The following is a 24,571-nucleotide window of genomic DNA, read 5'->3' as shown; positions in this document are numbered from 1 at the left end:
CCAAAATCCATCCTTGCTACTGAATTTAGACAATTTAAAAGGGACTTTGCTCAGACTGACGTTTTGTGTGTCTGTAGCTTTAATGCTACAGACTGGGTTTGCTAAGCTGGGTTTGTCCTCCCCTGTCCAGAAGCTCTATTGTGCGCTTTATCACTTTCTACAAAAACACTGTAACTTTGAACTACAGTATATCACATACAAAAATGTGACTTTAAGGAGTGGGACAAGCGGACATAAAATTTGCATGGCTACGTGAGCTACAGTGCTAACATTACAGTCACATTTCCGTAGCAATCATGCTAACCTATTTGCTGAAGAAAAAACAAATCATCAAACTTACGGCTCTGTGGCATGCTTTTCTTGCAGAGTTTCAGGCTTTCCTTTAAGATGTGTAGTGAAGCCTGTTTTTTTGTCTTGTCTCTGCGATGCAACTTCTTTAAATTGACTGTTATTCTTTTGTGGGATTTAAACACATCAAGTAGTATATTTTGTAAAATAGCGTAGTATTTAATAGGTGCAGTACAGCAAATAATTAGTTACATCATTTTGCTACAGACGTGGCATCTGTGAAACTGATGTTTGCAGTGGATTTTAATGACAAAAACCAGGAAAAAAATACAAGAGCGATCTGAAAAAAGAGAAAGGTGGAAAGAAAGTTGTAAATGATGATATCAATACAATGTATATTTATCATAATACAATATATATTTTACTTTATGTATACTTTATTTATACTTGAATTAAACGTCCTTATTTATTTGTGTGATAAAATTCTACAAATATTATTATCGTTTTTATAACTACTTTTAAACCCTTTTAAAAGACACCCTGTACTCTCTGCAGGTGAGTAAATAATCACCCTTGGACCTCTAAAGGTACAATTTTGTACATGAATGTTACTTAACGGTAAACATCAAGCGTCAACAGTACAAAATAGTAGCTTTGAGCAGTGACAAGCCATTGCACCACAACAATTTACAACTTTTTGTGTACTACCTTGCTGTGTGCTCTTACTCCCCATACTGTAAGTGTGTGTTTATAATTCACCTCAAGGACAGCACGGGCTTTAGGACGCTTCAGTGACTCATAACACGCTCTACATGCAGTGTAAACACACACGGTACTGCAAGTTGTCCATTCACTCGATGCTAAAACCACTGCCGCATGCACCTCCTGTGTCATTCACAGCGTGCCTGCTTATATCTCCGTCTCTTTGTCAACCCTTCCCATGTATTTGGGAATAAGCATAGAAAGGTAATAATAATGTGATCACGCTTTTTAAACACCCAAGCAAAAGATGGCCTTGTGTCAAGTGTGGCTGGGGAAATCTCTGACTCCCCCTATCCTCTTTCAGCTCTGCTTAGAAGCAATAGTGTTATATAATGTAGCCATCTGCTCTTCCTGTTGATTTAAAAGTCAACAGTGAGCCATGCTGGATGCCACTGTACAACCGAGCAAGTGGATATCAATTCTTTCCATCCCATTTGCCTTCTGTCTGACATACTTTCTCCTAAGGGGAGTTTTACAGCCACCTTTGTGTTAGTGTTACTGTGTGTATTAATGAATATGGTCGACTCATCTGACTCTACCTGCTGTTTGGTTAATGCTCTTATGGGAAATGAGAGAACAACCTGCAAACAAATAATACACTTTATCAGTACAGTCTTTTTATTCTGCATTTTATTAGTTTTGCATGTACTGTACAATATACTTGCTCAACTATACTTGGCAACACAGTGACATCTAGTGGAATGAGCATGGAAAGATAGCTAGCTCGATGGCTGGAAAGATACTTTATTCATCCCCAACAGAAATAAAAGGTAAATAAAGGCCACAGCAGTCCAATTATTTCATTCAATAACAATATTACACTCTTTAAAAAAAAATCATACTTACATATGATCTCTTCTCGTTTTTATGCAAATAATTGTCCCCAAAGGTGCAGTGTTTGACATTGAACAGTTATGTTAACGTTTTTTCATCTTTAAAAGGATCATAAAAGATAGATTTTGAATTGAGGTGTATAAAAATCTAGCACGTTAAACTGCTGCGCGTGACAACTGCTAAAAATAAGAATAACGTAATATTCAAATTGAAAATCTTTGCCGGAAATGCTTTTCAGCCTAAACCAGTGCACTTTCGGTGGCTTATCAATCCTAATAATAATCATAAAATATCATTTACAATTATAGAAATGTAAATATCTACATTAACATTATATTAACTGTGTATATTAACATTGTACACTATCATATTGTAACAATCACAGGTGGACATATCGCAATTTAATTGGGCGCGTGGGAATGAGAATGAATGACATAGCTATTATTCTTATCAAAATAAATATAATTGTTGTCATCGTCATCTTTTTGGGACATCCTGGACTGCTGAGCCAACTTTTACATTCACACGTCGGTCATTTACTATATTTTATGTAAATGTTTTTTTGGATCCCGTTAACATTGACTGGCTCTATGTTTTAAAGCCCCGCCCTCGACCTGGCTACCTCGAAATTGCGCCTATATTGATAAACTCCTTGTGATGTATTAAAGTGTATTGTATGATGTATTCAATTAACAGATAATATGGTCGTGGCGATGTTTAAGTTATATACTTTGCGTGGAAGTCCGAAAAATAAGCAGTTCCACACCTTGTATACGTTCCAACTGGGCGTGGGGGAAACTTAAGGACACCCCTCATTGGTCGATGATACCAGCAATCACGCCTACCTGGTACATTATTGGCTGAGCCTATCCAAGTCAAGTGTCACAATATTTCGAGAGGAGGGGGTCAGCTCCTAGTTGACAAAAGCGATCTTGTCTCTGACGAACACTTTGGTGATTATAAACAACCCAGGTCGTGTTCTGGATCGGGGACACGCTGGCGAGCGTGTATCTTGGACGATAAAACCGCATTGTCTCCGCTGCGACGTCGTGGTCTCAAGCGCCGGACTCTTCACCACCAACGGCACGACATAGGAGACGGCTAGAGAGAGAGGCAGCAAAGTGGGACTTTATTGTTCGAAGCTAGCTAGCTAGCTTAGTGTTTAGCGGTGTGTCGCTGGGGATCGCTGGCTTTATGGCTACGAATTACGAGCCGATATATGGACTTTCAGAAGATGAGGTAAGCACGCAAACCCGAGCTTGCTCGATCGTGTGCCGCTCGACGGCGAGACGGCAGTAACAACACGGATGCTTCGGATGCTAGCATTAGCTGGCGGTCAAGCTAACGAGCCCTCACCCACATTCCATAGTAATGTCCAAGCAGCTGTCAGTTACTTTCCTGCAGCCCTCCTCTTTACCTAAATTTATTTTAGGACATCAAACCTGCCATGAGGGAGTGATCTAATCAGTGTAATCAATGAATGACTAATCGGTAAAGCCAAGATTTGCCTTCATACGTACAGAAGATTATGTCTTGCTTATATGGGATAACATCTCATGTCACCACTAACAATGGGGATCTATACCCATCATGTTGAGCTGTCAAGCATGCGCATGATGGGTAGCCTAGCAGTTGTCATTTCAGCTAAGTGGGACAGTAGAGATGATCCCGATGAATGACTTTTCACATGTTCCTTTTGGGATGTCAAGAAGCAGAAGCAGGGGCGTGCCTCAGCACGATGAGTTACCCCCTCTGTCTCCCATCAGTATTCTTGGCCTATCTGTCACTGTAGGGGGAGATTTGCATGCTTGGCAACTCGCTGGACTGTGCAAAGAGTTGCAATACTTCATAGCCTGGCATGTTAAAGTCATAGGGCATTGCACAGTTTGCACAACTTTTTTTATTTGAAAAGCTCTGGGTATTCGATTGGGATGCGACAGAAGCACAGAGAGGAGAACACTGAGCCCCACATCACATTAAAAAGTGGTGTGTATGATGGTATCAGTTATAGTAAAGATGACTACAGCCGCCTACTGCTGTTACTTTTTCTTCCTGAAGGGAATAAAAGGAAGTGTGGACTTCAAGTGCACAGTGTCTGTTTGAGCTGAGGTAGCTATTTGAACTCCATTGACACTTTTCTGCACAATCTAAGGGGATTCAATGTAAAATATGCCTTACTGTAGAACTGCATCGCATGATACCAAGACCTGTTTATTTACTGGGTGTTAACACAAGTTAATGATGGCTAACTTGCGCATTTGTCTTTTTTTTCCACAGTTTTTTGCGTTGACCTTTTTCTGTCAGTCATTATTAGAAGGTAGAAGGTTGTAGGCTTGCCCACAAGGCCATTCCACAGCACGACAGCGTAATGAACTTTGGTGAGGCTTGGCTCGTCTTCAATTATTCGCCACAACAGCAACCCAAATTGTCACAAGACTGTAAATGTGTTCCCTGCGGCGGTTGAACCCAACTATTCACAAGTAAAAGTGACATTACTTGTTGGTTGTGTTGTACTACGGTACAAGCCTCACTGGAAGAGGCAAAAATGCAAAATGCTTATCAATATATTGCTTATAAGAGTAGTCCTGAGTATATCTCTGAGTGCAGGGGTGTCCAGATTGCAGCCACGGGGCCATTTGCAGCCCACAGCTAATTTTTTTTTATTTGCCCACAGCACATATTGAAAATACAATTCCAAATCCAGACCCACAACAAAAAGGGGAAAAAAGAGCAAAAAGTTGAGGCTAATAACACAAGGGACAGGTTGTTTATTTCTTTATGTATTTCTTAGCATATTGCAGCGGTGTCCAAAGTACAGACAAGGGGCCATTTATTGCCCACAGCTGTTTAAAAAAAAAAAATAAAAAATTTAATTGGCCCGTGGCACTTTCCAAAAATATAACAAAATATAATAAAAATAAAATAAAATAAAAAAACAAACAACAGCAAAAATGGAAAATTTTCAGCAGTAATTTTCCAAGAATACAGTCAAACTATTACAGGAATAAAGTCATAAGAGAAGAGAATTTACAAGAACAAAGTTGAAATGTTTGGAAAATAAAAAAAAAAAAACATCAGCAGAAATGGAAAAACAGCTCAAATTTTACAAGATTAAAGTCAAAATAGTAAGAGAAGTTGGAATCTAATGAGGAAAAGACCTAATTTTATGTGAAACTTTTAATAGTATGAGGAAAAATAATGTCATTTTAGTAGCAGTGAGTTGAAATATTAAAGAAGAAATACGTAATTTTTTAAAAGTTGTAATATTTTGAGAAGCATCCATCCATCCATCCATCCATCTTCTATGAGCGCTTATTGTCACTCGGGTCGCGTGGGTATGCAGGAGCCTATCCCAGGTGACTTCAGGCGAGAGGCAGGATACACCCTGGACTGGTCGCCAGTCAATCCCAGGGCAACTTTGAGAAACAAACAAAACAAAATAAAGTTGTAATTTTTGGAAAAATAGGTTAGAGGAAAAAGTCAAAGTATTATGGGAATAAAGTCAAAATATTATGGGGATAAAGTCAGTCATTTAAGAAGAACAACAGCAAAAAGGGGCGGGAAAAAAGAGTAAATCGCGAAGTTCATATTAGTAATATGCTTTTTGACCTATATCACAAAGCTGAGATGTAGTTTTTGCTTGTCAAATCTATATAACGTCTTAGTATACTTTACAAAATGCGGCCCTTGCATCCTTTGATTTTTCAGTATGTGGCCCTCGGTGGAAAAAGTTTGGACACCCCTTGCATATTGGATTAATATAAATTTGATTAAACGTCTCTTTCTTCTGCAGCATGAAACCAGAGTGCTGCGGGTTAAGGTCATTGCAGGAATTGATCTGGCCAAGAAAGACATCATCGGAGCCAGGTGAGTTTCACAGAATTGTGCTTTATTTGTGGACATACCAGAAATATGGGGGGCTGAGAACAAAAGCTCACACGCTGGCTCAAATGACGTCTGTGCTCTTTGAACCTGTCAGCCCATTTTTATAAACTTTCACTACTTTTTCCTCAGCATAAAAAGACCTTTAGCTCCCGCTTGAACAAATGATTACCTTGCATGACTCTACTCCTTCTCTATATTCATTCCTGACCTCTGTCGCATTTTTGCCAGATAAAGTCTTGCACAGTGGAACCTCTAATTTCAAACACAATTAACACAACAGGCTTTGCTACACATCTTAAAATATAGCTCTGCCAACTATTCGTTAATCAGCTACAGATGCGGGAGCTGTAAGTGTGATCATTTTGTTTTCTTCAGCAAACAGGCTAGCCTAGCATAATGTTGCTGTTAAAATCTGAGTGTAATGTTAAGCCATGTTTACACTTGCGCACACTTGCCTCAGTGGTAAGCAATTTTGTGTGCCAATGACATGCCAAAGAGTAAATTGGTCGTAAACAGGTGGGCAGTATGTGTAAACTCTGCGGGGCTGCGTGCCAGTGCGCAAAGAAAGCTTATAAATGTTCAAAATTTGTGGCAGACATAATTTCTGTGAACTAGTCGTGAACGCACCATGAACGCACCACAGCCTATGCTTAAACAATGGGGTCAGTGCGTATCAAAGTGCGTCTCATTCACATGAATGGGTGAACTTCCACCACAGCCCAAAGCGTTGTCTTCTACTCAGCAATTCCCTCTTCCACACTGTCCGTGCCTCTTTTTTGTAGTTTATGCCTCCTTCCTGCTCTTTCTGCATTCTCTTTCTGCAGCTGCAAGATAATATAGACTTACCTTTCTTATCTGCATGAGCTTCTTCTCTATAGTTCAGCATCTTGTAGGTCCCCTGGAAATAGATGAATTAATGAAGGTAGGGGTGATGCCTGCTGTTGTGTGGCGTCACGCGGGACCATATAATGCCTAGACTGCTTCACGGATGCAGGAAGTGGTGATGACAATGCATACCCATGCTGAAGCAATGCACTTCGGGCGTACTGTTGTCGTGCACTAGATGTAAACAGACTTGACAAGGTGTAAATAAGTCGTGTGGGACCGTGGTCATTTCGTGCCAATGCGCATCATTTTCATTTTCAGAGGCAATGCAGAGGCAAAATGCATGCAAGTGTAAACACCACTTAACACTGTATGTCACACAGCTATATGCTAGTGTTGCTATTTTTTGCGTCCTCCTGTCCCACTCCTTAATGTTACGCCGTGTTTCCCATAGGGCTTGTACTACTTTGCATAGTAAGTTCTGTTTTTTTGTCTTTTATCTTTACGCTCTGAGACACATTTTACTGAGTAGCCAGGAAGTGTGTAGCACTTTGGCCACTACGCTAGCATTACATCAAGTTGTATACAAAACATCAAGTTCTATTGTTGTTGTCATGTTTCTCCCCTTTGGCTTCTATGATTTTGTCACAAAACAACTTGAAAAAAGCCAAAGCTCTAATCCTTTAAATTAATTTTTGGTCAAATTTTGGTTTTCGCTGTTATTAAACACTCTTAAATGGCCAACATTCTTACATGTGGTTTGGACACAAGTGATTTAGTGCCTTCAAAACATCATCTCATCACTTTTTGTCCCATTCTTTCTGACCTCAGCCTAACTTTTATACGATGTTGCATAATATTCCGCATTGTAAACCTACAACTCTCCCGCCTTCCCCTGTTTTACATTCCGCTTTTATTTCCCGCTAGTGCAAAGACACTGTGATCAATTATTAATTTACACCATGCAACCACCAGTCAATGCTTAACCTGTTATCTACACGTGCTAAATGGTAAATGTCTCAGGGTTTTGCGCCACTGTGTGCCTTAAATGTCAACTTATTTAAGAAGGCAGGGAGAACATTAGAAATCAGTTTACGCGTTGAGGTTGGGCTTAGAAGTGTTGACATTAGGGGCGTTCACATGCCGTCAAACAACAGCGACTGCTTGAATCCAGACGGCATGATGGTTGCTGTCATCTCCCAAGAGCTGAAACAGCCCTTCTGTTCTCCTCAGCCGGCTCTCTTCTCCTTTTTTTTTTTTTTTTTCTCCAAGAAGACAAGTGAGATTGTCAGTGAATTGAAGATACAGCAGGCCAATTGTTCCTGTTTAGTCAGAGCACATAACAGTAGCACACAAACACACAATTAGAGTCCGCGGGTTCCCGGAGGCGATAATTAGCAATCAAGTTCCGCGCTTTTTTTTTTTGCTTTTTTTTTTTTTTAGGGTTGAAGCGGTATGAACACTAAAAAGGTAGCATGCTGCCTACATTACCGTACCAAAATATTGAGGGAATTGTTTTCAACACAGTATAGCCTCCATGTTTATTTATGACAACCATGCTCCATCCCCTACATGTTACCTACTTAATGTAGTATCCATCATGAACCCTGTCACTGTGCCTTACGGACAGTGCAGTATTGTACTCCACAGTCTCCACTTTGCTGCAGTGCTCCATTTTCTCGCTGCCCTTAGTCTCTCTTTGGACAAAATCATTTTCTTTTACCCTTTGGATGAAAAGTGTGTTATTTCAGTGTGAAAGCTTCCTTCTGGAAACATCACCTGTAAAGGACATCGTTGTTGCTTCATAAGGGCGAGAGTTATTGTTTTGATCAATGTTAATTAGTTAGTTAGCAGGTTTAACCAAAAACATGGTAACCGATTTCCATGCGAGGGGTGGAACGAGTGCCGATGAGGAACCCATAAAATTTTGTTGAAAATAGATAATGAATTTGTTTTGGAATAATTATGTTCTGTTTTTAATTGATTTTTTTTTTATTTTTATGTTCTGTTCATTTACAACGATACGATCCGAAACGATTCAGTAACTTTAAATTGATTCAGTAACTTTTTAGCCAAAAATTCAACCAGTGTGACTGGACAGTGCAGGTGAAGTTTCCCAGATTAACGTTGTTTTTGTAAGGGAATCAGGTATAAATCATTAATAATGGTGCCATATTTAAGAATAAGTGATTGATGAGTACAAAAAAATGAGTTAAAAATGCAATACAAAATCAGGATGAACAGAAGTTGGTATAGCTTGCCATGATGAATTCTTTACTTGAAATAGTGCAATCCAAACCTGCACTTTGCACCCGATGAGGGACACTATGCAAATTCCTCAGCAAATGAATGTGGTATGGTATCTTCAATTAGGTGTTGAAACTTTCTCACCTGTACGGGCTGATGGAAGCAGGGGCTTTTTGGGGGACCAATAATCCTCCTGATCAGAGAAGCCATTTGAAAGAACGGTGCAGCAACTAGCAAGAATACACTGACAGAAGTTTTGCAGCGAACATATGTTAGGAATGTTACAACATTTTGAAATGTAAAATCAAGTCTGTGATTAATTCTGTCTGATAAAACATGACCTGAACTTCAATTTGATACCTCATTCACTTCTCTACCCCAAGTATAAAAGAAGTTAAAGCAAATTTCATACCGGGAAAATAGTGCCTTTGGTTCCCATTCAAGACAAAAGCTGTGATCGCTGTGAAGTACAAGCTTACTTGTACTACAAAATATATGATAACTTATGCTGTGACATTTGTTTTAAAAGTCAACAGAGTAGCCATTTACATTTTTTTGATCATCAAAAAGTCCAGGGAAGAAAATCAAGTGTCATGACAGGGTAGTCGTAGTAAATTCACAAATAAGAATCCAATTAAAAATACTGTCAATGACGCAATTTGGGAAGCTGCACATTTCTATGTGGCACAACAAAGTGCAAAGTATGAAACTCTGGACTAATACAATCAATGAAATTATAAACTGGGCCGATTCAACTCCTTATTTTGCTGCAGGTATGCTAGTTTTGTGTGATTCTAAGTGATTCTTCCTGAGGTGTGATATTAGATTCGAAGTATTAAAGAAAGACGCTTTACTGAACCTATTGTTTCATTTTTATGACAATATTGGCTGATAATATTGGTCGGGCGATATTATCAGACACAATAACAATATATCTTAGTAATACTGTAATGAGTACTACGTCGGTCTTCCGTTATTATCCATAAAAAACACTGAGACAAACAAGCACAATTTTTATTTGGTGTATTCTCTCTCTTTGACTTTAGAGTCACAAAGAAATTGTTCCTCGGGACGTAGAAATAAAAATGGTGTTGTCCTGTCACCTTATCATCCCCCTTGAACCAGGAAGTGGCCCGCTACCGTACTGGACAGACAGATAAACAAACAGAAATACGACACTTCACAATTTCGTTCACTTCTGTTGAGCTATGAGGCTTCCATGCGAGTTCCAAAGCTGTGCCTCTATTGAGCTCTTCTCTGCAGCATCCTCTTTTAAACCAGCCGGATGCCTTTTAAAAAAAAAAAGAGAGAAAAAAAAAAGAAAAGAGGACACATATGATTGTTTGATTTTTTTTTTTTTATTTCTGCTACTTCTGGCAATGGTACGCTCTTTCCATTTTTAGCCCCCATGCCTTGTCAATAAGACATTATGGACCTTATCTCCCAATTTTCAAAACGCAAGCAGTTCTTATCTGGGGTATTCTGGGTCGGCTCCGGTTACAGAGCTGTAAACAAGCAGGCTCTCTAGTGGTGACAAAGTACTTACCTAGCGCAACAGAATTTTCCTCCCGCTAGTGAAGTTCGAAGGACGAGAGTGAAATGCTGGCTTTGAACAGACAATGCGACACCTGCACAATGCTGTGGTTACCATGGTTAATAGTGCTGCGCTGCAGCAAGCAATCACTGAGCTATTGCTTAATTGAGAAGACTGACAACTGTATCTGATCAGTGTATTGATTATTTTATATATGTTTCATTGTATTTCATTTCTTATTTATTTCATTGTCTCTTGTAAAGTTCGTAAAATTCTGATTTGGTATACCAAGTCCGACCTGGGGGCCTTTTTTGGACTGCAGCGTGTTTTTTTGTTTTTTTTTTATTTTTTAATTGACCTAGGCAAGCATGGCAGTTCTCGTCTTTAAATATATTTAACGACTTGGAATATCTTAACCAAGATTGGATTAGTTTTCAAAGTGGCCCCCACATCCTTCAATTTTTATGCGTTTGGTCCTCAGTGGAAGACAATGCATGTATTGTCTATATATAAAATCATGCATATATAAAATCTAGTTAAAAAAGAGTATTTGATTACATTTCCTTTAGCAACTATGGGGGAAAAAAATGGAAGGTGTTTATCCTAAGAATACAGTGGAATCTTGGTTACCGTCCGCCCCGGTTAACGTCGAAGATGTACACTGCATGGATCCAACTGTGCTCTCAATGTATTTTTATCACAAAACATCCTTAGCTTCTAACAAAGTAGCCCGTCTATGTTGTCAGAGGTTGACTTAAAAAAATTTGAACAGAAAACACGTTTTTATAGTTTTACAGGCATAAAACAATTCTAACTGCATTAAAATGACAAATGACAGGGATAAATGAACATTTAAGGTTACTCTTCCCTTCACTGATTTGATTCTTGATGCGAATGTTCCCAAAACACGATGTGGCAGCGAGACACAACGAGGCACAACAAGGACACCGTCTTCATGTTTTGTCATGAGTTATTTCTTGAATTCAATTCAATTCAGTGGTGTTTTTCACCTTCTTTCTCAGAGTGCTGGCACCTGGGACTTTGTTTGGCTCCATTTTGGGGTATTGAGGTAAGAAACACATGAATTCAAGAAATAATTTATGCCAAAAAAGAAAGGTGGTATCCGTGCGGTGTCTCGCTGCCATATTGTGTTTTTGGGAACACTCACATCAAGAATCCTGTCTTCAATGAAGGTAAAAGTGACCTTAAATGTTCCATTTATCCCTTTCATTCATCTATGTACATTTGGAATTTTTTGTTGCATGTAAAACTATAAAAACATGTTTTGTGTTAACATTTTTGGCTTTCTGGAACAGATTAATTGGATTTACATGATTTCTTATGGGAAAAATGTATTTGGTTAGCATCCGTTTCGGTTAAAGTCAGACCTTCTGGAACGAATTAATGACGCTAACCAAGGTTCCACTGTAATCCTTGTTTCAACATTGAAACATAACCTTTAAATTTCTTTGTCATATATAGTATAGGTAACAACAGGATCACCAGAAAGCAAACTAGACGACACTTAATCAACAGCGCCTCTGCTGGATGCAGTAGTGAAATTTTGTTGCTTCAAGACGCACTGAATTGACAATTGCGCACAATCAGCAGAAGAATTCTTAACCATAAATTACTGGACTAATATCTTATTTATGTCGAACCTTAGTGAGGAATATGGTAACAAGACAATAGCGACAGGAACATGGTAAAAAATAAAATTAAAAAAAGGGAAAAAGTCATTAAAAAAAGAACTAATTCTTGAAAGCAGCATTTATTAAATCTGTAAACTGTTAAAAACAATTACCTGTAAAGTACAGTATTTTAACATGTTGTGCTTGAAGAAATATGTAATAAAATTCTATTATTTTGTAGGAAAATGTGAACAAGCTGAAGGATGAGATTGAAATCTGACTTTTATTTCTCTTTCTTCCCTCCTGTAGTGATCCGTATGTCAAACTTTCCCTGTATGTCGCGGATGAAACCCGAGAACTCGCCCTAGTCCAGACAAAAACCATAAAAAAGGTAAGTCGTGGATGACCAAATGGCACCTGCAGCATTCTGCCTCTTCTTCCTCACCTCTGCTGGAGCTTAGCATGAGCTCTAATTTGCTTTAACCTTATCAGATTAGCCATGCCAGGTCTAATGATGTCCTCCTACAGCTGCAGCACACAATTAATGTCTAGCTACTTACATTTGTCTCTCGTCACACACGCCCGTTTGTAACCCAAGTGCTTCAGGAAGAGGGTTTTGCTGTGCTTTTTACAAGGATGTTTGCCAAGCTCTTTTACCCAGGTGGGCTATTTTCAGGTGCAAATGTAACCACAGCAGGGGAAACGATTACTTTCCGCTTTGCAAACCTCACTCGGAAGATATTTCACAATGCCTTTCAACATAACTTCTTATTTATTACCTGCATTGTGGAATGATTTGACCTGAAAATCTAACATGGGACTTTTCTCATGAAGCTTTGATTGCTTGCTCAACAAGGTGCTTCCATCTTCCATATTATCAAGGAAGGCAGGCAGGCAGGCTCCCCCCCGTGCAGGCAGACATATGCTGCCAGTGGCCATGCTTGCCTTATAGGATATAAATAGCTGACAATACACTGCTATGTGGAGCAGAAAAAAGAAGAATCACTGCTCCTCTGTGGACTTTGTGTCTTTTAAGTGGGACACCTTTTCATCTTTGTTGCGGAGATAAAAGTTTTAGCTTGTGGCAAGAAGAATTTGTGTGTATTTTATTGTCCTCAGGGCCGTGGGTTCATTCGGTGATGCTTAGCAGAGATGAAAATGTTGCTAAGTTTATTAAATAGTATTGTATAACGTTTAAAGGACCAAAGGCGTAAGATCTCAAGACCATAAAATACTGAAAGTGTAATGTTTAGATGGTTATGATTTGAGTTACATTACAGAACATCAGGAGGGTACATTTTCACAATTCAGCATGTCTGAAAAGGAATAGGAAGAAGCAGTGCTAAACTTAAATAATGGTTTGGAGTGCATGAGAAAGTGTTAAGGAAAATGTAGCTGGTCATTTATTAATTAGCATATTGCACAACACAGCAGCAACAGAACCAATATTATAGCAGTAAGGAGCCGCTGATGCATTCATTGTAAACAGCAGCACGGCAATTGTAACACGCATGAGTTTCAAAGCTGAGTAGCGCAATCAACATTTTAAAGCTCATGCAGAAGTAGACAGCTGCTGGATGCTCATGAGTTAATTTAAGAAAAAGCATCAGGAGCTTTTAATGCTAATGTTTCTTGACCTGGTATTAATTAGAGATCCCGGCTTTGGCAACAAACTGCACTGTACCACTTGGTGGAAACATGGCTTATTGTGTTTTTTCTGTAAATCCTTTTGCATTCAGACTAACCTTGTGAATACTTTACGTTCCAGACTCTCAATCCCAAATGGAATGAGGAATTCTACTTCAGGGTGAGCGGTCATTGTTTGTTTTTTTTTCAATTGTTCCTTGTTGAGTCATACAGACCTGATCAAAATCTTAAGACCAGTTGAAAAATTGCTAGAATTTGCATTTTGCATTTTGCATATTGTAGCGCTACTTAAAACCTCATTAAGATCCAAATGTGCAAAGTGCAACTCCTAGCAATTTTTCAACTGGTTTTTAAAATTTTGATCAGGTCTGTATGTTAGGCTTCCTCTTTCCCCAAGATCCTCCACCATGGCGGCCTGTCTTTTGCACATTTTGATTTATGGCGCATGTGGTTGGAGTTTAGTTATTATTAGTTAAATTCCTTTTCTGTGACTGCACTCTAGTTTGTATTGTGAGAGCTTCACGGTGGCCGTGGATAAAATAATCACAGTTCAAGCCTACATTATTATGCGTTACAGATTAACTACAAGTGTTGCAAGGCTGTACATTAGTGCTGTATGCCAGCTGACATTATTAACACTTGTCCTATTGTTTTTGTTGCCAATGCAGGTGTGTCCTCAGAATCACAGACTTCTCTTCGAGGTGTTTGATGAAAACAGATTGGTAAGATTGAATCGTCCACCTCTTCATCAGGTGTTAATTGTCATCCCCGCCTGGCAACAGCTTCATTGTTTTACACCTCCATGCAATTATGCATTTTTTCCCCATTTGTTTTCTAACTATTTTTTACAAAACTCAGTTTCCATTGTACAAGACATGATGGTTTTTCCAGTAATGCTATGACTCTTTTTATCTTTTATGATTTAAAATCACCCAAATGTAATTTGATCATAAAACTGCCGTTGCCTGCCGGCCCTTACTACATTCTCAAGTAGCCCTTTGGAATCCCTTTACTTTATTTTTTACCACAGGAGTCATCATTCATCGACTTGAAATTAACGCCTTGCCAAATTTAATAACACTGGGTTTGAGAATTGCAACCTTTTTTGCCAGTAACAACAATCGTCCTTCTATGTCATTTTCTTAAGGAAAAAGCTAGTTTCATTGACTTGTGAAGCTAAGCCCCATTGCCATAACAACAAGATGTAATGTCAAGTGTTGGAGCAGTTAAAATAGCACACTTGATGATTAATTTACTAATTCACACATCTCCATTCACTTCTAGCCATCTTGAACCGAGATAGAGAAGACGAAAGTGTTTTTTTCTGTGCAAATGCTTTCACTGAAGCAGGTGTAGGACATTTACGATTTATTTCTTATGGTTTCTCAGTAACTTTAGAACCTGGATGGTCATTATGACGTTTGGTAAAACCATTAGTGGATGCATCCCAGGATACAATTTATGCTCCTGGCTGACGAGTGTCTTTTTGAGGAGATAATAAACATCAACTCCTGTTGTGGTTTTATGCACACATACAGCGTGTGTATATAGTGCACCAACAGCGTAGAAGGGGGGGATTGCTGGGATACAGCCTTCCAAGAAAAGGGCAGCTCACATACCCCCCCCCCCCCCCCCCCCAACAAGTAAGCGTTGTGTTGCAGTGGAAGCGGGATGACACATGAAAGTGGAGCTTAAGCAAGCCTCAAGCTCTCTCCTTATATGTCTGAGGAGGGGCTTTTCCAACCGTCTCTAGGTGCATGCGAGGACAGTGGCCTGCGTTATTTTGAAGGGCCTCTTTTGCGCTTATTGAGTTATGCTTTGTCCAAAAGGATGACTCAGATTTGGTATTGGCATGTGTGTTAGCATTTTAACAATCTTTACTGAATTGGTTCCCACCTGAAGCTTCAGATTATCAGTACCGTTTAGACAATTGAGTGCTTCCAAATTCATGTCAAAACAAAATATAAAATTACAGGCATCCCTCGCCACTTCGAATTTTGTGGTTTGACTCTAATATGGTTTTTCAAAAATACATTGATATAAAAATCATGCTGTTTTGTGGTTGAATACTATTATTAGTCCAAAACTACCCCTAAGGGATAGTCCGGATTTTTTGACAGCAGCAGGCTTTTGTTTCAGGTTTGAATTACCTCACAACAGGTACAATAGTCACTAATAACAATCCCTCATAAAAAAAAAAGGGCTACTTTTGGAACAGTCACCCACGCAAAGATGAAACTCAACTCTGAACCCATGATGTCACCATCTGTCCGGTTTTCTATGTTCTAACTGCAAAAACATTCCATTCATAAATAAGGAATCCTACTTCGCCGAAATTCACTTATCACGGTCGAGTCTGGGACCAGTTAACCGCAATAAACGAGGGATTACTGTATATAAAAACAGTGTTGTGCATTGTTTGAATTCAGCTGGTTATGTCATTGGCAACCTGGGCTTTGTGCCATCAGACCACACATTGGCATTTTGTTTCTTTTATTCGCAACACAAGACTCCTGTTTCATAGTTTTGTCAGTATTTCCCTTCTGAAGATGCCCTCTTGTCCACTAATCGGAATTTACATTTTTGTACGATGTTGTCTGCTCCCTTTTGCACTGTCAAGCGTCTTGGTTGTCTGCTTTCCTTTTTGTGACGCAGTAGGTGACGTACTGCAGGCCGAACCACTCGCCAATACAGTCACGCTAATTTTTAGTACACAGTGGCTTTCAAATGCCAAGCTATCTACAGAGAGCTTTGTCAATTGTGTGCTTGGTTCTGGAAGACCTCCCTTAGTCATTTTGGCCCAAAGGGCAAAGTACTGTAAAAGCCCAATTTCCTTTGCTGATTCATTGATGTATCATGTTTATCAGTCACAAGTACACTGCAAGTGCTCAGGCACTTGATTTGTGGACAAAAATAGCATCACTGAACAGAGAAGCCTAGAAAACCAGCATTTGTGCTTAAGTTCAGAGGAAACTACAATATCTCTCCACACATTTAGCCCTCTTTGCTTTATCAAAGTTGTCTATCTTGGTGTATTTTTAATCATACCTTCTTTTGCATCTTCCAAGCCAAAATAATTACTTTTGTGGGTCATCCAGAAAAAGAACGAGATCACTGTGTGACCGGGTTAGGGTAGCGCTTCTCGGCTATCCTAAACTCTCTCTACCAGTTAGCACTTGAGGGTAGCATTGCATTGCAACAGCACATGTTCATGAAGGCGTGGTGGGGGGGAGGGGGTCATTTGTAGTCACGTGACACGACAGGCAACCCCTCTGTCACCCTGGAAACCAGGAACGCTGGCCACTCTTGTCCAATCATGTCAGGAATGCTGGGCTGTCACTGGGCTCGGGCTATTTCTGCTGTCTGTCGCAAGTGCAAGGTAGCGCTGAGAGCTGACACAGACCCGTCTTTATTTTGTTTTTATCGCTTTTATCTTAAAGTTGTATGTTTACTAGCAGCTGCCCTAGTTTTTGTAGTGGGACTTTCTTTTTTCCCCTTACTTGTGCAAGGAAAGTTGTGGAAGGGATTTGAGGTGGGTGGGGCCTAGTGGGAGGGGGGTTGGAGAGAGGAGGAAAACTGGGGATCAGTCATCAAGCCAACCAAAAGAGCAAAGTCCATGACTCTTGGAGAGAGGAGCCAGAGCAGACAACCGAACTGTCTTCTGGAGGGAACAGAGGCTTGTGGGACGGGAAGGGAAAATGGCACGTCTGCGTCTGTATTTCGGCTCCAACCGCAGTAACACTGCTCCGGAGATACTGGAAGGAGACACAGAGGAGCAGCAGGGAGACAATGAAGTGGCCACAGCACTTCACCCTCAACCACCTTTTGCATTAAGTCCTTCTCAGGATGCTGCTGTGCAACCAATTTCTCCAAGGCCTTTTGGTTTACGCTCGGAGACATCGCTTAAACGCAGCTCTTCTATGTTCATACCTCAGCTTGCAGCGTATGCCGAGCCGCGTCCCACGAAAAGCTCCTCCATGCACATCTCCCTACAGCGCTTGGGAGCAAGTAATGGAGATTCCAGTGACCCGCCACCCTGCTATACTCCTCCGGGACCTGCGCCTGCTTACACAGAAGCATCGAATGAAGCAGATGTTCCACGCCAACCTCCTCCGCCATACAACAGCCCAGATTTTCTCAACAATTTGCAAACATTTGTGACAGAGCCAAACTTGCCAAAGCGTCGGGTCTTCAGCATTGGTTCTAATGGACATACTGTGTACCGCAGAAGCCAACCTGGTATCAGTGTTGGCGGCATTCGTATTCGAAGCAACTCAACTGATGGTTCTGACATACAGCATCTTCGGATTTCACCATATGGCTGTTCTGGCTGGACTGTACAGCAGCAGGCCCCCAGTTGTAATAGTGGAACACAGCGACTTGTGTTTCAGCTTCAGCAGAACCAAGAGCTGAACCAGGGCAGGCAGCAGTCAGACGCATCCCAAGAGGAGTGCACCAATGTTGGATTTGCTCGATCAAGCAGCAGCCATCTGGCCCGCTACCCCAGAATTCGACTGGAGGGAGGCTCATCTCCGGTTTTGCTGGAAAACGAATCAGACAACGAACCACTGAACGAGACAGCCAGTCAAAAGAGCCAACCTGTAGAGGAGAATATCAGAAAGGAAGCTAGATCGAATGGTTGTACTTTTAAAATCACTGGCGATCCCCCGCAAAGGCAGCCCCATTTCAAGATATACTTTACCCCGGGTGGAGGTGAGGATCCAGACGTGGTTTTTGGCAGCAATTCCTCGGCAAATAATTCAGAGGTAATGCTTGTTTGGAAAAATAAATTGCATTGATTGAGGATTTTTTTTGTGCATAGTGGAACAACTACAGTATACTATGGATAGACCCACTGAGTTCATTTTGGAATGAATGGCAGAAATCATGGGGGATGTATTTATTTTCCATTTACTGACATTTGCAAAGCAGCTGGTGTTTCACTTCATCATATTGCCTCGGATGAGGAGTGTTCTGCAAGATGGGTGATGACATTCTAGTGAGCTAACACATATCTTACCATATACAACAGCGAGGCTCTGAAATTTCATACAGTGGTCAATTCAGCAACAATGGTTTGTGGTTAAATTCTCTGTACACACTTGTTGCGGTTGGTTTCACAGATACACAACACTAAAGTTTGCTGGTAGGCTCAACAGTAGCCAGTGATCTTTGAAACAGTCTATCTTTAGACCGTCTCAAGTGTGCCAGCCTGATTTTGACAGCAAGCAGGCTGTATGCTTTCTCTGGCTGTGTGCAAGTATTCTCCTGGATTATAGCATCTGCTATCATGGGTTAAGATCCCTGACCAGGGAAAATTAAGATGTTAATCTATGTGTAATTCCTTATAATCTTTTTGTTTTTATTTATTATGTATAGTTGTGGAGTTTTTTTTTTTCCAATTTTAAACCATAATCCACCTGTATCTCGACTAACATTGTAAATACTGTCATGTGCCCCCACACCAGGGCATTCCATTTGTCACGCAGCAACCCCCAAATAGACTTTAATGACAGGTCTTCCCCAAATCCTGCAGTGGGCCTTTTTTAAAGGCTGCGAAAACCCTGCTTGTGCCAACTAGACTGGCGCACCATGCCGTGCCTGGACCACTCATTCTTCAGTGGACATTTAGCAAAGATTTTAGGATCTAGGAGGAGGGTTTTCTGATGAATTTAGGGTCCAATAGTAGTAGGTTTGTTTTATTGTGAAAGCTTACTTTCTGTCAGATAGATGGGGAAAAATATCTTGGAAAGCTGAAGAATAAATTAGAGCTACGATTTTGGGGGTGGCAGCCAAATGGAGGCCCAGGCAAATCCCAGATCGATTAACTAATGGAGGTAAAGTGTGTCTTAACACTTTAAAATTGCAAGACAAGTAATTCTTCTGCTATTGCAGTGCAGTTGGCACACACAGTCGCAATCTATGCATCTGGAAATTGAAGTTCAGGATGTGTTCAGGGTTTATTAGAGAGATACTCGCACATTCTAACAAAAGGGACAGGAAGGAAACTCGGAAACTACATTTAGTTGTTATTTAGAGAGATCCTTTTTAGCGTTCCAGTCGCTAACAAGCCATATGCCGCTGCCCCTTTCGGCCCTCATCCCTCAAGCTCTTGGTCATTCACGACACCCTCCCAACCCTGAGTGTAACCTGGCCCTGGTAGGCAGCTGCATGGCTCAACTGTGACCCTTTGATGACTCTGCAATTATAGCCCAGCGCATTCACATACCCACAGCTTAAAATGCTCCCTGTGTTAAAGCACAGACAAAACAGCTGTGTCTCCCTTGAGTGCTGTTGTGCGGGGCAGTTTATTGCTGTTGTTTTATTGTGTTTCGACATGACATTTCCAGGTCGAGGTTAAATCCTCAAGAGTGACTGAATTGGTACTGAAAGTATCACTCACTTGCTTGTATTCTAGGACACCAAGTGTTCGGTTGATTCCGTGACACATGACGGGATGACGTAACTTAACACTCTTCCTTGCTTTTGTTCCTCGGTCCTAGTTAGAATGGAGTATATGATTCACTGTTTTTGGAGTCACTCAGTAGATTTTCTGATTGGTTTAGGAAATAAAAGCAGATACTATGATAGCCTTTTCCCAGCTGAAGAATTGTTCAACTGTGTGTGTGATTTTGGGTGTGTAAGAGATTCACACATCTCTGTTGACATAGCTGCACATTAATAACCGAGCATTGACTCACCTTTCAACATTAGATTCTAGGGCTGTTAAAAGTGTTATGCCATGCTTGAGGATGATGAGGTTGGTTATGCCTGGCCCCCAGTTACCCTTGCAAATATTGCAGGCAGCCCTCAGGAGGGTGTTTGACGAGATTATTTGCCATAATGCAGGCATATTCTCACTGGATATAAACTGATCATAATGCTCACTGATTTTGAATTTTTCACCCTGTTTCCACTGTTTCTATTTGATTCAGTTCAGAACTAAATGCTTTTTCTGGCGTTTCTGTTGTCAAGGATGCCAAAATTACCCCAATTTTCAGTTCGCCTTTCTTGGGATGCCAGACACAGTGTTAGCACTTGTGAAGCAAGGAGCTAGACTCGCCACGGTCTAGTGAATGGTGACAGAAATTTGTCACTTCTACGTTACTTGGGAATCATATTAATGACATTAAAATTAAACCAATGACACACTGATAAGTAAATAAAATGAATGGAACTTTTGAATTGATTTTTTTTTTCTTGATAAAAGAAAATAGATAAATGAGACCACGGGGGGGAAAATAGTATCTTAAAGGTTGGACAAGTTAGCAAACAACAGTGGATGAGTTATGAAAGTGTTAAAGAAATATGATATTGTGATCTACCAGTTGTTATTTCAATGATTGAAAACATATTGAAAAAGAGGGGCCAATACAGTATTTATGTAGCAGACCCATCCATAGTCCCTACATTCCCTGCAGTTCCAAAGACGGGCCCCTGCGCCACACGCCACACAGCCATGCGTGTTTCACCAAGAAGGCAAAGTGCTGCCAGGCGATGGAGGATTGTGTCCAAGCTCTGCCTTGGTTGTTTCTGTCGCGGGTCAGGGTTGTGTTGCATTGTGAAGGGGTTTATGCGGCTTTGAGACCTCCATTGCATTGCACAGTGATACGAATGCGGTGTTCCACCCCTACTTGCCTGTGCGACGAATACTTCACTTTTGTTGACCTCTTGTATTTGATTACCGAATAAATACATGCCCCAAAAAACACTTCCTGACTTTCACTTTTAATGCGCACCCCTACTCGCTAAATATAACAACCATGTCGCTATATTGTCAACACGGTTCTCCTCTATGTATGAGGTGTTACAGTATGTATCCAAAATTATGGTCACAACAGTGCCATTATTAATGTTGATGATGATGATGAATGGTAATGGTGATTAGGTGATTCGGTGCAGACAAGTCCAAACATTTGTGTTTTGATCTGACAAATCTTAAGTAACTTTGGTCAAATGTAGAATTACTACAGCTTCTGCTTGGGCATTAACACGGTACTGCGGCTGTGTAACTACCCTAGTGTTTACTGATCTAAAATGGACCACTGTGAACTGAACTGTACCATTTGGAACTCTGGTTAAATGTACCAGCCGGGTTTCAACAGTATTACGAATGTAAATTTTCAAATAGCATATCTTGCAATGTGGTTCCTAGCTCAGACTGAGAAACAGCTAAGCGGCTCAAACCAATGTCAATGAAGGCTGCCATCTAAATAAGTTATGTCGCACATACAGGCCTCTACCAAGAATGGGCTTTTCCACATCGGACAGGTAATCTTTGCCCCTCCTCCAAAAGGAGGGGCGGCTGCAGCTCAATCATTTGCTTTCATTTTCTCCTCTTTCCCCTTTTCCAGTCTGCGTTAATTACGGCAAAGGGATGGACAAATCTACAGGTTTCCTTTTTATTTGAATCACAAGCCTTTCCTGGTTCCTTCCTGTTGTCACATCAACAACACTTTTCTTCCTCTGTTTGGTTAATGTGGCTTTTGTGTTGCAGTTGGATGTTCTTCTTCTCTGGGTTTTTGTGTTCCAATAGCAGAGGCCTGTCCATACGCAAAACCTAGACTGGACTGGACACCTGTATAAACTATGATAAGATCCTGATAGGATGACATTTTTCCAAACATAATAAGTATGTATTAGAGGTTATTTTTGGATTTGACTTGACATAAAACTAATTATCTTGGTCTCTGACACAAAATTCTGCTGGGTTTTCTGGTCCGCTTGGCATAAACTGTGTACCTTCACCATTATTTGTGGTTTTCCCCTCTCTACCCCTGTTGGAAGTGTAAATCCCTAAATTATCGCTGAACTAAAGCTACAGATACTCACCCTTTTTCATCTTTTCTAGACCAGAGATGATTTCCTGGGACAAGTTGATGTTCCTCTTAGTCATTTGCCGGTGAGTTTTTTTTTTTTTTAATCTTTTTTTTTTGTTGTTGTTTTTTATCTTTTTTCTTTATTCCTAATCTGCAATTCTGCTTAACCTTTGGCAAGCCCAAACCGTCGCTAGTGTGAGAAAGGACACACAAGTAGCTTCTTGTTGTGCTTCCAACAGTTTAGCACTCCCAGTTTGGAAACACAGTTGCGAGTCTAGAATGTAAACAGAGGCAACTGAGATTAAAAATCTTTAACAAGAGCGACCTGGGCCAAGTGGCAACAGCACAATATGAAACATATAACCATATTACAGACAAAATACTGTACTTTACTATGCACACATTAAAACAGTGTATCATATAGTTAAATAAAATATTCTGCAAAATCCACTCAGTAGCACCCTCCGGAAAGTTGGAAAAAAAATGGCACTCATCACCGGTGCATCTGATTGACATGAAATCCATCACACGTGTTCATCATGACAGGACGCATGAAAAAGTCTCATAAAGCCATTCCGGGAAATGGGAAGGAAGTTGGTCATTTTGGTTGGTATGGACATATTACTTGCAAATCTGAGCTTTTTTTGTAGTTTATTTGAAATTATTCTCTTTGTATTACTATTAGATAGTACTAAATACTAAAGTGAGTGTTTTTATATATATATATATATATATATATATATATATTTTTAGTAATAAGATCTTAACAGTTGAACATTAAATGCATAGCATGGCTAGCTGATGCCACTTGTTTTCTTTAGACCACAAGCTAGTCAACTGAATCAACAGCGCCTCTGCTGATTGCGGCTAAGTGGTGCACTTAATTTTGCCTTCATTGCTTCTAAATGCAATAAATTGATCCTGCACAATCAACCATGGTATACTGCCCTATATGTGGCTCCTATTAGATAATGGAATTAGCTGTTACGTAGTATTGAAAGCCAGTTAATTCACTTCTCACACCTCTAAAAAGTCGTACAACGTGTGGTTAGAATGTGTAGGGCGGTTTGGCTCTGACTGAAAACAGCAGAAGACTGCTGGGATTGATAAAATAGCATTTCTGTTTTTCAGCTTGTAACAGGAGAATCGAAGCGTTGAGTAACGTTTCCATGAGGGTTGCACACAAAGCTGGAGGCCTTGCAATAGGAACCATAGCTTTTTGCCAATTGTAATGTTTTTTTTACTTTATTTGCAGACAGAGGATCCCACAATGGAGCGTCCCTACACGTTTAAAGACTTCCTGTTGCGCCCCAGAAGGTTAGTTTAATCTAGATGTGACAACCAAACACAAATAACTATATAATAAATCATTTCAACCCTGCTTATTATTCTCCAGTCATAAGTCCAGGGTGAAGGGTTACCTACGTCTGAAGATGGCCTACCTACCCAAACAAGGAGGGCAGGAGGAGGAAGCTGGAGAGATGAGGGAGGAGGCTGAGGTGAGCTCCCTGCTGCTGTTTTTTGTTGATGTAGTTTCAAGTGCAGGCTCCGCATTACCTCAGGCATCCCAGTTGCTTGCTAATCATGATCTGGAAGATTCCAGTGTTTATGATTTGCTTCCACATGGAGAAACGGATGAATGAAAGTCTCAAAGCTTCAAGACAAACAGTGCTAAACTGAAAGAAATGTGAGTTGTTTTTTTGACAGAGGATGAAGACAAGTCAGGGTCAGTCTTCTTTTTAAATTATCGCTGATTATTTTCCATGACCATTGCTGCGGCCAGAATCCACATCAGGATCTGGAAGAGCCATCTAATTTTGCTCCTTTTGTTTGAGAAACAGAACCCAGAAAAGAACAGTGGAACCTCGGTTTTCGTCATTGATCAGTTGCAAAATGTCAGACGAAACATACGAAAGCCCAGTCAATTTTTCCCATAAGAAATATTGTAAGTCCATTTAATTTGTTCCAGACACCCAAAAATATTAACACAAAAGTTATAGTTTCACATGCAGCGAAATACATATACAAATAAAAAATGCACAAATTCCTCTAACTCTCTCAAATACGCAGTCCACTTGTACACCTCATCAATGCTTTAA

The 24,571-nt window shown here is 40.2% G+C and overlaps 1 protein-coding gene across 15 annotated transcripts in view; it reads left to right on the top strand.

Annotated features, from left to right (window-relative positions):
- The first annotated feature begins 2,786 nt into the window (after window positions 1–2,786).
- The window catches only part of nedd4l (NEDD4 like E3 ubiquitin protein ligase), a 47,510-nt gene continuing 25,725 nt past the window's right edge, over window positions 2,787–24,571 (top strand). For 9 of the 15 annotated variants that reach the window (XM_054756614.1, XM_054756612.1, XM_054756613.1 and 6 more), the window contains exons 1-4: window positions 17,223–18,419; window positions 22,505–22,555; window positions 23,728–23,789; window positions 23,869–23,971. In XM_054756614.1, the coding sequence (XP_054612589.1) occupies window positions 17,352–18,419; window positions 22,505–22,555; window positions 23,728–23,789; window positions 23,869–23,971 (1,284 nt within the window). In that variant the 5' untranslated portion in view covers window positions 17,223–17,351. The other 6 variants (XM_054756620.1, XM_054756617.1, XM_054756622.1 and 3 more) reach the window with 4 other exon arrangements.

Source organism: Dunckerocampus dactyliophorus, chromosome 17 (assembly GCF_027744805.1).
Source record: "Dunckerocampus dactyliophorus isolate RoL2022-P2 chromosome 17, RoL_Ddac_1.1, whole genome shotgun sequence".
Classification (NCBI taxonomy): domain Eukaryota; kingdom Metazoa; phylum Chordata; class Actinopteri; order Syngnathiformes; family Syngnathidae; genus Dunckerocampus; species Dunckerocampus dactyliophorus.
Note: the sequence above shows the minus strand (reverse complement) of the source record. Positions and strands in the feature narration are given on the sequence as shown.